General features: G+C 32.0%; 1 protein-coding gene across 1 annotated transcript in view; it reads right to left on the bottom strand.

Moving 5' to 3' along the window:
• The window catches only part of LOC129219092 (neurobeachin-like), a 49,674-nt gene that overhangs the window by 12,355 nt on the left and 22,235 nt on the right, over window positions 1-15,084 (bottom strand). Inside the window, exons 3-12 of the mRNA XM_054853415.1 lie at window positions 14,861-14,963; window positions 14,663-14,778; window positions 13,109-13,221; window positions 7,176-7,316; window positions 5,435-5,554; window positions 3,636-3,788; window positions 3,037-3,109; window positions 2,346-2,440; window positions 1,704-1,793; window positions 16-193 (exon numbers count right to left, since the gene is read on the bottom strand). Coding sequence (XP_054709390.1) covers window positions 16-193; window positions 1,704-1,793; window positions 2,346-2,440; window positions 3,037-3,109; window positions 3,636-3,788; window positions 5,435-5,554; window positions 7,176-7,316; window positions 13,109-13,221; window positions 14,663-14,778; window positions 14,861-14,963 — 1,182 coding nt within the window. The remainder of the gene's footprint in view (window positions 1-15; window positions 194-1,703; window positions 1,794-2,345; window positions 2,441-3,036; window positions 3,110-3,635; window positions 3,789-5,434; window positions 5,555-7,175; window positions 7,317-13,108; window positions 13,222-14,662; window positions 14,779-14,860; window positions 14,964-15,084) is intronic.

Consider the following 15,084-nt stretch of genomic DNA (forward strand, 5'->3'; position numbering starts at 1 on the left):
AAGAGCAAGTGTTACCTGAAAAGCACGGGTTCCACCTATTAACAGCAAAATTTTGATTACAGGAAATAGTAACAACAGAAGGTAATGGTAGCTGTGGATAGGTGTTAGCCGAGATATGACACACAGGAGAATTGGACAAAAACTTCATTATCATGCAGACCTCCTCAGTAATGGGGGAGAACATCATAGGACTCTGTTAAAAGAAAATATGAAAGTTGAATATCTGCTTGAAACATGAGAGCCAATTTCTTTTATCTTTCTTTTTTTTTATTAGTCCTTTTATAAATCTTTCAAATTTTTCTAAGTTCAGTGCAAGTCAAATAAAAAGATGTGTATATGCAAGTTTCAAATGTAACTTGAAATCAGAGGTGGATTTATAGTCTATTCAAGGCAGTGGAGATTGAAAATCATCCTCCCTCATCCCCCAAGTCGTCACGTGTAAGGGGGGAGGGGGGGTCAGGTAGGCAATTGCTCCCACCACCTACAAACTAAGGCTTTGAAAACTCATGTTTTTACATATAAGTGAGCGTGGTTTTTGCTATATGCAAAATACAATGCTTCCTTTATTTTTTAAAATTTTTTCTTACAATGAATTTTTTTTTGGACATGTGGCTCATAGTAGTGATTTTTACACTCTGGATTTATGCTGAAAATAAGTGAAAACATTGTAAAACACAAGCCCCTAGAAAAAAGATCGGTTTTGATGATTTTTAAATATTTAAGGGTTGAATACCCCATGAGTCTCCCAACTTGCTCCAAATGTTCATGCTTTTGAACTTTGCGCCTCTCAATCAAGCATTTATTATTATTATTATATTTTTAAAGTTATAAAAAGGTAGTGGGAGCAAACAAGCTTGGGTTAAGTAGGTAACGCCGTTCATCCTTGAATATACTACTGTTTAAAACTAATTCAAAGCAAATTTAGAGAGTTGATCGTAAAACGGTCCAAATATGGGCCACTTTTCGATGTTTTCAATGAAAATTCCGAGTACATCTTTGATTTAGAAGTTTGAGGATTTTAGCAATGGCAGTTATACATCTCTTCTTTCAAATGAAATGTTTAAAAAAATATCTCAGTTGTAAAGAAGAGGAAGGGTAAGTTTTTCCCTGTGGCCCATAGTTGTACCCCTACGGGGTACAACTATGTGTCACCTCATTTTAACCTAGAAATCACATTCAAAACTTGATCTGGCCTTTTGTTGTCTGAGGCTACAAGTTGCCCTCTGCTTGAAAATGTATCAAAAAAATTTTTAGTCCAACTTCCACCCCTTTTTTTTTTTCAATTTTTTAAGGTTCAATCATCACTTGTCGTCTTGAGCAATTAATAAAGTTCAACATGGTAAATGTACGGAACATTCTTTATTACTATACTATCTACTATTTAACTAAGGTTTTGACATTGAAACAATTGAAAACAAGAAAATCTCATCAACTAAAGGCTAAGGACTTAAAATACACTGCCAGCTCAGTTGTTCCATGCGAGGACTGCAGTTTTGTGCTTTTTAGCACTCATCAGCCCTGGAATAGGAATCACTTGAGCTGGAGGCGAAAAACCTCTTAAGAGCCAAGAGAGTCAAACAAACTGGTAGCCACAGACAGATACACCAGATACGTCAAACTTATTACCCCCTTCCTTGGTATGTCCGGGTTAAAAATTATTTTCAAAAAGAAAAAAAAATTTAAACTAACCAGAAATTACTTACAATGTGCATTGCTGAGCTTCTGGGAGGATGAGGTTCCATCAGTAGCTGAGATGGCGTTTGACCAAAATTCCTAATTTGATTTTCAATAGCCTAGTCATTTAAAAAAAGGGGTGCACATTTATTAATTATTCACAAAAAAGGTGAAAACAGTAAAACTGCATTATAAAAGTAAATAAATTTCGAAAAGTATGAGCATTATTTTATTCTTCAAAAGAATAAATGCCTTTTTGCAACACATCTTAACACAAAAAATTTCAATACATATTTTTTTCACAGTTATTCATTTCCCCATATTTCAGCCCTTTATATTAAAGTTCCCTTATTTATTGCAATTTAAAAAACAGATTGGAGAAACAAAGCAGAGTGGTATAATGACAAGGATAGTATAATGAGATCCATAATGACCCATTGGATTCTTTTACTTTAAATTAGGAGTAATATTTTAGCTGTTCAATGGAAGGGGGAGGGGAGATAAAATTGTCACTTTTTGATGAAAGTTTTTATACAGTGTCAGCCTGTTAAATTGAGAATTATTTTAAATCAGTTGAAGTTGAGTTATTTCTTCCATATTTTTCAGTTGCAATGAAAATGACAGCACTGTTTAATGGGGGGGAAAAGTCAAATTATACCAAATTATCTTACTTCTTTCATGACTTGATCTTTCATATTTTCTAAATCTACACTTCCTTCATAAGTCAAGTAATAGAATACATTTGTTGCTCTGACTGCTTCTGGGCCTGCATTTGAAATGAAATAAAATAATTTAAAAACATCAAAATATGTAAATAATAAGAATTACTGAGTTATTGGATTTCAATACATGTTCCTGACATTTAAAGTAAATTTTCCACAAAAACTAAAAGCGTTGACATAAAAATTTCTAAAAGTTAGTCTTTACAACAGCCTGATGCAGAAAATTACACAAGGAGATAATTATCATAGAACTAAAAAAAGCACTTTTTCTTTTTTATAATTGTACAATGTCAAAGAATTAACATAACAATAATAACAATAAAAAAGTAATTGATTTTAAATCATAAGAAACACCACAAAAGGATTCTATAATTTGTACTGATACCATTACCAATTGCCTACAAAAATGCTGATATTGATTATGTTTGGGTCGTTTTGGTAGAATAAAGGAATTATCACTAAAATAAAAACTTCAAACTGAAATCCTATTTCTGACTTCTAAAACGGAACTTTTAATTAATTAATACTTTTTATTACGTTTTATTATTTACTTTAAACAACTTACCTACTTCTGCAGATAAAAATATTCCCTTTAAGCAGTTTTATTTATTCGTAATGTAAGTAAAAATAATCAATTTACCTCTTTGCTTGTATCCAAATATTAAATCTATCCACTGATGAAGTTGACATGATACAAATTCTGATTCAAGAGCCTAAATAGATAAATGATATGATATAATTGAATGCATTTGTCATTGAAGCAGATGAGTTATTAAAAGATTGCTATTAAAATCATGAAAATAAATAAAATAACAAAATAAGTTTGCTGCATTTGCCCTTACAAGTAGAAATTGCTAACTTACCATTCATTAAAAAAATTCATGTAATACCCATTAAACTGGAATTATTTCCTGATGATTTCATTATGACAGATTTTTTCAAAGTGAAAGGAATTATATGTTTAATAAAGTTTACTCAGCTTCAACTTAATAAGAATTTTCAAATATCAATTACATTTTAAATGAGTAAACATTCACAAGTTACCTTTTAGTTATATACTGTGTGCTACTTTTGATTTTTAAATATATTTTAGGATTTTAAAAACGTTCTCATTTCCACTGTTCCCGATCAAATAACCTCAAAGTAATATCATTCTGAATGCGAAAAAAAACTAAAGTAGCAAAACATTAGTAATGCCTAATTTGATAGTCAGTTATGATAAGTTTGTTTAAAACCTACCATTCTGTTAATACGAACAAATTCTTCTGGTGTTGAAGCCCAGGGAGGCAGAATGACATCTGTAACATTTGTACCATCTTCTTGGCAGCCTAATTGATAACCATTTTTATTCATAAACATCTCCGCCAGATAGAAAAATTCTGGAATTAGTTCCTGGAAAAAAGTTGGAAAAATGTACAGGAAATAAATCATGCCACGTATACATTGAATTGAAAAAAATCATGCCATGTACACACTGAATTGAAATAAGCTTAATTATTAAGAAGAGATTTAATGTTAACAGGTTTTGAAATTTTAAGAAAAATATTGCATAAAAAAAAGTAAAGTTTACATATATAGTGGATGTTCGTTACAACAATCCCTGTCATCAAAACAAAATTGGCTGTTATAACCAGAAACCACTATAATGCAAATAAACAAGATGTTTGTTTTTAGTCAAACTAAAAAACACTGAAAAAACTTTTGTAAATTATGGTTCATTTTTAAGAGAGAATAAAAGAATTAACAAAATAATAAATAATTCCAGACACAAAATATCAAATACTATCACAAAAATTACACATAACTTTTTTTTTTTTAAATACTAGTTTTTTTTTGCTTAGATACTGTAGGAGCTTTCTGCTTCCTACTATATTTTTCTGAAAAGAATTATTTCATAAGGGCTACAATTGATTTTTTTTTTTTTTTTTGACCTTTCAAAACTTAAAATTGTTAAGTATCAGTTTTCAAACAAATAGTCATGGGAACAAATAAGTAGAAACTAAATTTTGGACAATATATTGGAATGAATGATTCAGTTTGAACATTCAAACATAAGTTAAAATAACATTGTATCTGAGGAATATCAAACTGGACTTCATGCATTGGTCAATACAATGGAAGGGTCACAGTAATGGGAGGTCATTCTAACAAGTATTGACTGTATTTTTTAGTACAGATGATACATCAGTTGACCCCAGCTTTTTTCAACCTCTTTATTCCTAATATAAAATATTTTGCACTCCTCATAGGATAATTCAATCTGTTTAATGAATTTGTTTATGAACAAAAACTCATGACATTTACTATAAAAGTAGCTATTATTCTTTTCAAGCCAAGCATTGGTATTTTAAAAAGATTGACTAAATTTTTGTAAAAATGATAGTTTAAGTTTAATGTTTACGGAACACAAAACATTTAAATTCATTTTTATACAATTGAGAGCACTGAAGAAAATGAAGTGCAAATATTTGCTGAAACCTATGTAAGGAATTAGAGTTAATGTGATAGTTTTTTTGCATAGTTCCATTTCCCCCGTTACTCATAAGCCAAGACTGACAAGAAATATTAAAATCTTAGGAGCCAGGACGAATTTCTTGGTTGCTAGACAAATTATTTCTCAAAAATTTATAGGAAAATTTATTGCAGTATAGATTCTGAGCGATTCTTGTTCTGACAGAATTGTTCAGCAAGATTTTTTTTTTCTATTCGACTGAGCAATCCGGCGCCCCGTATTTGTTAGACCTTTATAAGTGAAGGTAACGTAAAGGTAAGGCAAAGAAATAATTTGATAAAAGAAAGATAAAAATTAAGTTCCAAAGTAAAGATAAGAATTTAGAAAAGGAAAACAAAATCTCAATCTGACTTTTGAACTCTCCTTTTAATTTTAGTAACTTTCTTTAATCCTCTTAGGAACCAATGATTAATGCTGTTGCTCAACTCTCATTTGCGCCAATTCAAAGATCCATATGAATATCAGTAAAATGATTCAAAATGTTGCAAATTGTTCTCTTACAAAAGATTCTTTAAATGCTACTTACTTTGACATCCGAAGTATCTCTTTGGCAGTTCTTCCAAGCTTGGGCAACTGATGAAAACATTCTATTTGCATGATCGAATTTTCCACCTTGCAGTGATAAAAACATGGTTGTAAATGGTTCCTAAAACCAAAGAAGTAATTAGTTATTCATGTCGGCATAATGAGTGGATAGTAAGTAATGAGGCAAAGGGAGGAAGGTGATGCATTCAAAAAACCACATAGTTATAAATGCTGTGTGATAATTTAAATACCGGTACAAAAAGTTGCAACCACTAACAAGCTCTCAGCCCAGCGAAGTTGGTTCTAGCCAATTTATCAACTCTCAATAAAGATCGATATCCCTCTTGGAAATAGTCATTCTGTCAGAAACTGCCATAAAATGAGTTGATGTGTGTGCATCACATGACTTCCGTTTACTCCAATTTAATGTCAGTTCCCCATTATTGGCAAATTTAATGTGATTCAATGGTCAACTCTCTAAATATCGCTAACAGTAGCCAATTTAAAACCAGATTTAAAAAAAAAAAAGTGTTATATTTGTCACAAGTTGGCGACCAAAAGACTGGCGATATATCGCCAAGTGTCTGCCAAATTATAACACCACTTGAGTTTACATTGAAATTAACAATTATTTCCCTCCAAAAAAAGGGCAAAAGACCCCTATGAAAATACCCGAATGCAACGAAAAGAGGAGGTGCACAACTAGACCCCACTAGGAGTCTAAGTACCAAATTTCAACTTTCTAGGACATACCGTTCTTGAGTTATGCGACGCACATACGTACATACAGACGTCACGAGAAAACTCATTGTAATTAACTCGGGAATCCTCAAAATGGATATTTCATGTGTTTATACCTGCTTAAGCCCTTATCCACGTGTGGTCGAGTCAAAAAAAGAACTCAACATTCATTCGGGGGTGAGCAAAATGGAAATTAAGGACGATTTTTGAGTGAATTTTTTTTTTACGAATACAATACTTCCTTTTTTGTAAAAGGAAGTAATTCCTTTTTTGTAAAAGGAAGTAAAAATGATGAAAAGTGACTACAACATCTTGTAAGCAGCAGAAATTTTTCGCCTCATGCCGACTTGTCTCCCTGTAGTCATGGATAAATGCCCTGTGTGCTTGGAGCTAGTATTTTATTTTAAAATTATTTTTACAGTTACTTTATTTACTTTTTAATATCTCTCCTTTCTGTAATGAAATTAATAAAAATTTTTATCAAAAAAGAAAAGAAAAACAATTATTTCATGCTGTTTTAATTGCCTACAGTCCCAGTTAAATAATGACTTCTTTTATTCAAGATGAGCAATTAATACTGGTTAATTATGTCTTGTTTTTGATGTGTGTGTGTTGGGATTAGGAGAAGCAAATAACAAAATATTTGCAGTTAATTTCGTACAGAGTACAAATAATGGGCAATTTTCTCTGAGTTTTTTTTTTTTTTCATATTTCAATGGATGGGGTAGAAATAAGGAAGAAATAATCTGTATGTGAGCCTTTTATAATTTAAAATTAAGAAAGTTTTATTTGAGATATGTTTAAATATAAGATACTAAATATAATTATCTACCCATTCTAAAAGTTTCAAAATTTTTGAAACATATAAAATGCCAGGACACTTGTAGACACTTAGTTAAGACAACTTAGATAAGACAAATACACTTTCAATCTAAAAATGAAGCATAAGTGATAAAAATACACATTTATTAAGTATTCAAAAGATATTTTAATCTCATTACCACTCGAACCAGCCAGTTCAGAGAAAAAGCTGACGTAGAATAATGTGTTCCAAAATGAAAAGGTGGAATAGTTTCATGTTCCCAAGTTTCATATCGCTCTTCAAAAAAGGCTTTTCTGCTCGGATTCAAAGCACCAACAGGCTGGGAAAAAAAGGAATCATTTAATTAGTCACAATAAATTTCATCAAATAGAACAAAATTTACTCATAAATACAAAAGCACTTTAGGATTTAAGTTTTAAAAATAAATATGTGACTTCTATAATATAGTTCCTAAATATAAGGTTCATACTCACTTCGAATAAAAAAATTACATGACTTTTCCAAGACTTTTTCATGACTTCATAAAAATTTTGATGACCTTGTTATACAAAGAGAATAGTACTATTTAATGTTAAACTTGCTAATTATTTCTATGTATTGCCTGACTAAAGTCTTTATTTTCTAAAGCTTTCAACAATATACGTTAAACTCTGATGAATTGAATGTTTTTTCTTTTTAGGAGTGGTTGAAATAAACTCGGATGCAACTGAGTTACGCTTTTTGAGTGGGTGTGGTAAAATCAAAAACATGCAAGTCTACTACTACACAATATAACAAACAAGAAGTACTGAAAATAATGGTGAATTCAAAATTACAAATACAAATACAAAAGTGACGACCAGCAACAGGCTCTGGGCCCAGCTAGACTGGTCCTAGTCAATTTACAATCCCCAGTGAAGATCAATGGCCCTCTTAAAACTATCTACTCCCTTGCTCATTACCACCTCTTCCGGTAAACTGTTCCAAGGTTCCACTACCCTGCTATAATAATAATTTTTCCTAACATCCATGTTAGCCTGAGATTTAAATAGCTTAAAACAATGACCTGTTGTCCTGTTTTCAGTGCTAAACTTCAGCCCCGTAACATCTTTCATTTTAATAAATTTAAACAACTGAATCATGTCCCCTCGGTCTCTTTGCTCAAGACTGTACATTTTTAGCCTTCTAAGCCTGGAATCATAGTCTAAGTGAGAAAGTCCATTTATTAGCCTTGTAGCTCGCCTTTGAACCCTTCCCAATGCATTAATGTCTTTCTTAAGATAAGGAGACCAAAACTGAACAGCATACTCCAAATGAGGTCTTACCAAACTTCTATATAAGGGCAGAAGAACTTCTTTAGATTTGTTTGAAATAGATCTATTGATAAACCCAAGCATCTTATTGGCTTTGTTGCTAGCAATGCTGCACTGTTGGCTAAACTTTAAATCCTGACTTATTAGGACCCCCAGATCAGTAACTTTGTCTGCCTGACTAATGACTGAACCTTGCAAATAATAACTTGTACACTTATTTCCATGCCCTAAATGTAGCACTTGACATTTCCCAACATTAACAGCCATACCCCATTTATTAGCCCACTCCGTAATATGATCTAGATCCTCTTGCAGCTGTTTTGCTTGTTCTTCATTATCTATAGTCCCCATAACTTTGACATCATCAGCAAAACAATTCATATTCCCAGAAATATTTTTGTGAATATCGTTCATAAAAACAATGAACAAAACAGGCCCTAACACTGATCCTTGAGGAACACCGCTTAAAACCTCACTCCAATTAGAATAATTTCCCCTTACAACTACCCTTTGTTTCCTTCCGGTCAGCCAGTTTTTTACCCAAATGAAAGTTTTTCCTCCTATTCCTATATCAGCTAATTAGTGATGTCCCAGCAGTAAAATCTCATTACAAAAAAAAGGTGGGCGGCTATTACAGAAGCGGATGCAATAGGATTCCTAAACTCAGATTTGTTTTTGGGATTGTTAAATTTTCAAGTATTAATAGCTCTTACTAGCAATACTTTGATATCCCTCAAGATTTCTAATGCTTTTTTTTTAGCTACTGTTACTTTATTGCTGTCCAAGAAATTTTTCAATGACTTTAAATCAATTTCCATGACTTTTGATGAAAATATTAATTTTCCATGACTTTTCCAGGTCTGAAATTGGTTCATCATTTTTCCATGACTTTCCAGGATTTCCATGACCCATACGAACCCTGTAAATAAAGTCCTCACTTGCATATTTTGACTTATTTTTCAATGTTTAACTCCTGTTTGGACTAATATGCCAGATTTTCCCCCCTCTGTATATGCAAAATGTAACAATAAAATTTCAGCTGTTTTGCATATCTGTTACATGTTTAAAAAATCCTTTCTACAATGTTAAAATGTTTCTTGGCATTTTTGCTCATTTATCTTAACTATCATGATTACAGACAGCACTAACACAGCTTCTTGCATCAAAATATGAATGAATCCAAGTATAAAAACATGTTTCTCATGGTAGTAAATATTAACTTACATTTTGCTATAAATTATAAAATTAATGTTTGAAAAAAAAAAAAAAAAAAAAACAAACAAACAAACAAAGCTCTAACTATTTCATATTTTGTGCTTGACTTTTAATATGGAATTTCAAAACATTCTTTGCTTTTTTTTTAAACAAACTTTAGTATGAATTTTCATTTTTGGCTGTTAGCAGATGCACTAGTTTATACTTTTCTGGACAAAGTAATATGCAATTAGTGAAAAGTGACTTTTAATCAGTATTTGAAATAGAGGAATATTTTGTACTTAGAAATAAAAAAATTTTTTCCCAAACTACACTTCAAAAACATTATAGTGAGTACAAAGCGAGATTACTAAATAGGCAAAACAAGCAGTAGCCTAGGAGCTCTGAGGTTCTAGAGGGCCCGGATAAATATTGAAGTTGAAAATAGATTTTAAAAAGTTATATTTTCCTCAAAAAAAATGGGGAGGGAGGGGGGCCTTCCCTGTTTTTATATTCCGTTGTGTGTGAAAAATTTAGACGCTGCAGACCATCCCCCCCCCATTTTTTGACCTCGCGATAACTCTACTCAAGGGGGCCCTATTACTTCTAATGCCTATGCACCTCAGAATCCTTAATCCGATCCTGAGTGAGTACTGCTTTTCTTGTCCGGGGGGGGGGGGGGGGGTACTTATCCAAAAGTAATAATTCCTCAAAAATCGTAGCGGTCAACGACGCTAGGAAAATTTTTACTGGGGTTTGTTACGATTCGGCGCGACCGTTTCGGCGCGGCTGTTTCGGCGCTGACCGTTTCGGCGCCGGCCGTTTCGGCGCCAGATTTTTGCATTCTGAACTTTATAAATTTCAGAAATTTTAGTTCAAAGAAGGAAAAAGATTTCTGGAAGAAGAATGTGAATTTAGCGCTCTAGAAGCTAGTGAAAATTTATTTTAAAATTTACAGCGGGGGAAAAGAGGGGGCATATGTGATCCACGTATGTTTTACTGCGATAACATAAAAGAAAATATCTTGAAAAATTAGCAAATAATGCCAGTACCAATCCTACCTCTTTGTCGATTTTTTTTTTTTTTTTTTTTTTTAAATCAATGCTGAGCCGTCTTGTGTTTCTGTGGTGATTATGTCTTTGTTGTAGCAGCTATTGGAAATAATTTCATAAGTCTTCTTCACGTGAAAACACGTTTCAAACTAACCAAAAAGCTTGACTTAACTATTACAAACCCATGTACGGACATCAAGGTAAATTTAGGGCAATGTTTGTTTTTTTTTTATTGACAAAAAAAAATCATTTATTTTTTAAAGTTAGTTCTAAACACTATTATTTTTCTGTAATCAATTTATAAATTTTTTGTAAATTACTTTTTTTTCCAAAAAGTTTTATTATTATTATTATTTTTTATTATTGCCTTATTGCCTTTTTTCTGTTACGAAATAGTCAGTCGACAGTTTAGTGCTATAGAACAGTTACAGGAACTAAAAAGACACAAAATATTTTATTTTTATTTAAAAAAAAAAGTTTAAAATATTTTTTGTTCATTATATTAGTCTTTATGAAACTTAAAAGCAATAAATAATAATAATCTTTACATAATAAAGTTTTTTCTTGTACATCCTGTATTTAAAGCACACTACACAACTTAACTTTGTAGAGAGCAGGGTTACGTGTGAGTTTCTCAACACGTTAACTTTTTCCAATATAAAATATAAAAAATTCATCTTATTATTAGTTGACATTTTTTAATTTTTTATAGAAAAGATATTTAAGTAAGTGCACAAATTAATGATCAGCAACGAAAAAAAAATCAATTCAAATTGAATGAGTTTTTTATTTACATTTCATAGAAAAATGTCAATGCTGTTTCCTAACTTATCTACTTCGAAAAATTATGAAGATGTTTTTAAACTTACATGTTATCAACTAATACTAAAAAAGGAAAACAAAATACACCTTTAAAAATATTACTTCATAAAACTTTTTACAAAACTTAAAAAAACAAAAGATATCTTGAATTTTGAAGCAATGTTTGGCAGATTTACATGCTGACAATTTCGATTTTTGAACAGGTCGTATTGAAATGGACCGCGCCGAAACGGTCGCGCCGAAACGGCCGCGCCGAAACGGCTGCGCCGAATAGTCCCATTCCGTTTTTACTGATGGATATAAAATGCTTTTCTTGTCAGCACCTCACAAAACCATTATGGTAGGGGGGAAAATAGAATATATTTATTCTTAATGCATATACAGTAATATAATTATCATATTTTTCCCTAATACATTTTTAACGAGTTTTTGGATTGAATCTCCAATGTAACAATCCTCCTTATCAGCAACTTTTTGCGGTTTAGTGTGCACATTTTTAATTCTGAATTGATAAGAGTCAATTGGAACAAAAACATCTGAAGATAGTATATTAGATATCAGACAAATTTTAAAAATTTTTGTCATGTAGCAACCAGAATCAGGTGCATAAGGTGGGTTAGGTAATCCACTACAGTTCCTGAATTTCTTCCATGGTTTGACTTGAGTAGCTCAGTCTTGCATAATCGTGTTTCAGAACCAATTTTCCTGTTGTTAATCGCTGGAATATACTCACCCGACACTGCCCCATTTGATTTTCCTTTATTCTGATTGCTATATGACAAAAAATTAGCTCAATATCCAGAAAGCTATCTTCAAATATTTAACCAAAAAAGAATAAAAAATAAATAAATTGATTTGCACATTAGATGGCAAAAAGCTGTTGACAATGAGGCAAATACATTCTTAATTAAAAATAAAAAAATCTTTAAAATTTATTTCAAAAACAAATGACATTAGATTTTGGTCATCTACTATATGAGTGCCTGTATACTTTATGATTGCTGTTTACCACGAAACCATACAATAGTGTGACAGTTAAAAGAGCTTAGTAAAGCATGTTTTTGGACAAATAACGTATTTGCCTTCGTAAACTTATTATTGAAATTAAAAATCTTAAATTCTGCCAAAATTTAAAGAAAAGTAGCGAGTTTCAGCGAGTAATGAAAGAAATATTTCACCTTTTGCTTTGCAGATGGATGTCCTGCCACATGCAGATGGTGATATCTGGTACCTTCAAATTCTTGCAAGTTTAAAAAATGTGGCACTTTCTTAAAATTTTGGTGGAAATTAAGACCTTACAACTCGACGATGGGGGCATGAGGGCAAATAATTTTTGAACCAAAAAATTTTCTCCGTATGCTCTTTCAATTACTATCTATTTATTATTTTTTTTTCATTATCAGACTATTCGTATGGCTCCCTGGTTACTACCAGAAGCTCAAAACTTTCTGCTTTGAAAAGGGGGTTCCTTATAACCTAGCAGGGGTGCCCACCTAGGGAGGGGGGCCATGGCACAGACTGCGCCATTGAAATTTTTAGGGAAGTTGTTTTAAAGGGAAACTTTTCTAATTTGGGGGAGGCTCTTGATTTGGGGGGTGTCTTTGCTCTTAGGGATGGTGGGCATCCCTGCAACCCAGAAACACAAAAACGTATTACTTTTTTTATAAACTGGTGCTTCGTTAAGGCTGATTTTATCATTTACTAGATAATTTAGGCAATTAACAAAAAACGAGTAAAATTTGGTAAAGTACCTTCGAAAGATCTCTATAGTTACTAGGTAGACTGAGGTCCAATTCTGGTGCTTCATAATTTGTCAACACCCATGGAAATACTGGATACTGGTTGAGGTCATTATAGGTTCGACCTGTAAAAGCAACAATCTTCAAATATAAATTTCTTCAATCACATTTAGATTGTGTTAGATCTTTTTTTTTCGAATGAACATAGAAGTTTAATGCAAAAATTTTACATCTCAAAAAACTTTTTCACTTTAACATAGCTTTACTTTAGTCAAGTAGAAGCACTAAACCTCGTCTGAAAGCAAAAAATCTCTGTTTCAGACGCCTTAATTTATCTCTTTAATGATACTAAATTTTTAGTTTCATAATTCAACACAATACTATAACCAGACTACACTGTCCTTAACTCGTTTAAGTTTATTTCTATCTGTTTGTCAATCATAGTGTGAAGGAATAGTACTGTATTTTCGGGAATAAGCGCCACGGCGCATACAAGAAAAAAAACGCCGGTGCGGTGCATATAGCGGGTGTGGCGGATACAATATTTTTTTTTAAATTAAAAAAATTATAAGTTTTTAAAAAATGTTAAAAAGGTTGCCAATAGATGGCACCACATCGTCCTGCTGCCGGAAGTTGGCCCAACATAGCGATTAACAAAAGAAAAGCACGTCAGTCACGCCAGAAAAGTCCGTGTTTCAATATTTTTTTCTAACATAAAACAAAGTCTTTCGATGTTTGCAATTTCCTATTTTGTTTCTGATTTCTATATAAATAACAATGTTACTATATAAGCGCTTTTTGTTATGATTAATTGATATCAAACGTCGAAACAAGCAGTAAAAATGACTTTTTAAATCAAATCGGCGAAAAAATATACTTCGACATAGTTCTATATGTTTCAAGAACTTTATCCGTTATATTTCGATATTCGAACGTCGACTCGTCGTTTCGAATTTTTATGCTAATTAGGCCAGAGAGTTTGACATTGGCAAGGCACTAAGAAGGGTCCTCGCCCCTCGCTCTGGATAACCAATTAATGTCTCCTCCCAAGGTAAGAAAGTTATATTTAAGTAAAGTATATATAATTTCGCTAATTAAAAATATTTCTTTCATTTGCATTTCATTCCAGCTTTCTTTACTACTAATTGTGCTTTTAAGTTGTTAAAAATTGGGTTCGGCGCATATGGCGGGAGCGGCGCTTATACCGGGTGCGGCGCATATATTGAAATTTTTTCCTTGAGAATACATTTCAATACGGCGCTTCCACCGAGTGCGGCGCTTATTCCCGAAAATACGGTACTAATAACTATTTGTTATTTTGCAAGAACACATTCCAGCAAATAACTTCAAATTTTACAAGAGATTTTTTTCCACATCATAGATTGCAAGAGGGTTAAATGGTAATATAACTGCATAAGTTAATGCATTTAATAATATTTTTTTAAAAAGATATTTTATGCTCCTAGATAACTTGTATTAGTCATTTACTTAAATTAGCAATCCAGGTTTATAAATATTAAACTTTGCATTTTCCTTAGCATTTTGTGTAAAAACTGATTTTCTTACCTGCTATCGTATTGAGGAACATCAAGTATTCAAAATTCGTAATTTCTCTTCTTTGCCATTTTTGAGTCATATTGGACTGTTGAAATATTTGACGAGGAGACATGAGAGAAGCTCGCCTGTGAATTTAAATGCAAGAATAGTACATAAACATAATATTTCACAGTACAAAACATGTGTAACATTGTCGGGAAATTTTACCTTGTTTGTGGAATGCCATATTTTATTCCAACTCCTACACACGGCAGAGCTTTCACTACCTTTTTAACAGTCATGTGATCCATAAAGGCCAGCATTATGGAGGCTGAAAAAGGAAACGTATAAACACAAAACAAGTTCAAATTTTAAATATACAATAAGAAATACAAAATTCCATACAAGCTCTTTTACGCTAAACATACCACAAACGACTAAATGGTCAAAAG

The sequence above is a fragment of the Uloborus diversus genome, chromosome 1, assembly GCF_026930045.1.
Source record: "Uloborus diversus isolate 005 chromosome 1, Udiv.v.3.1, whole genome shotgun sequence".
Classification (NCBI taxonomy): Eukaryota; Metazoa; Arthropoda; class Arachnida; order Araneae; family Uloboridae; genus Uloborus; species Uloborus diversus.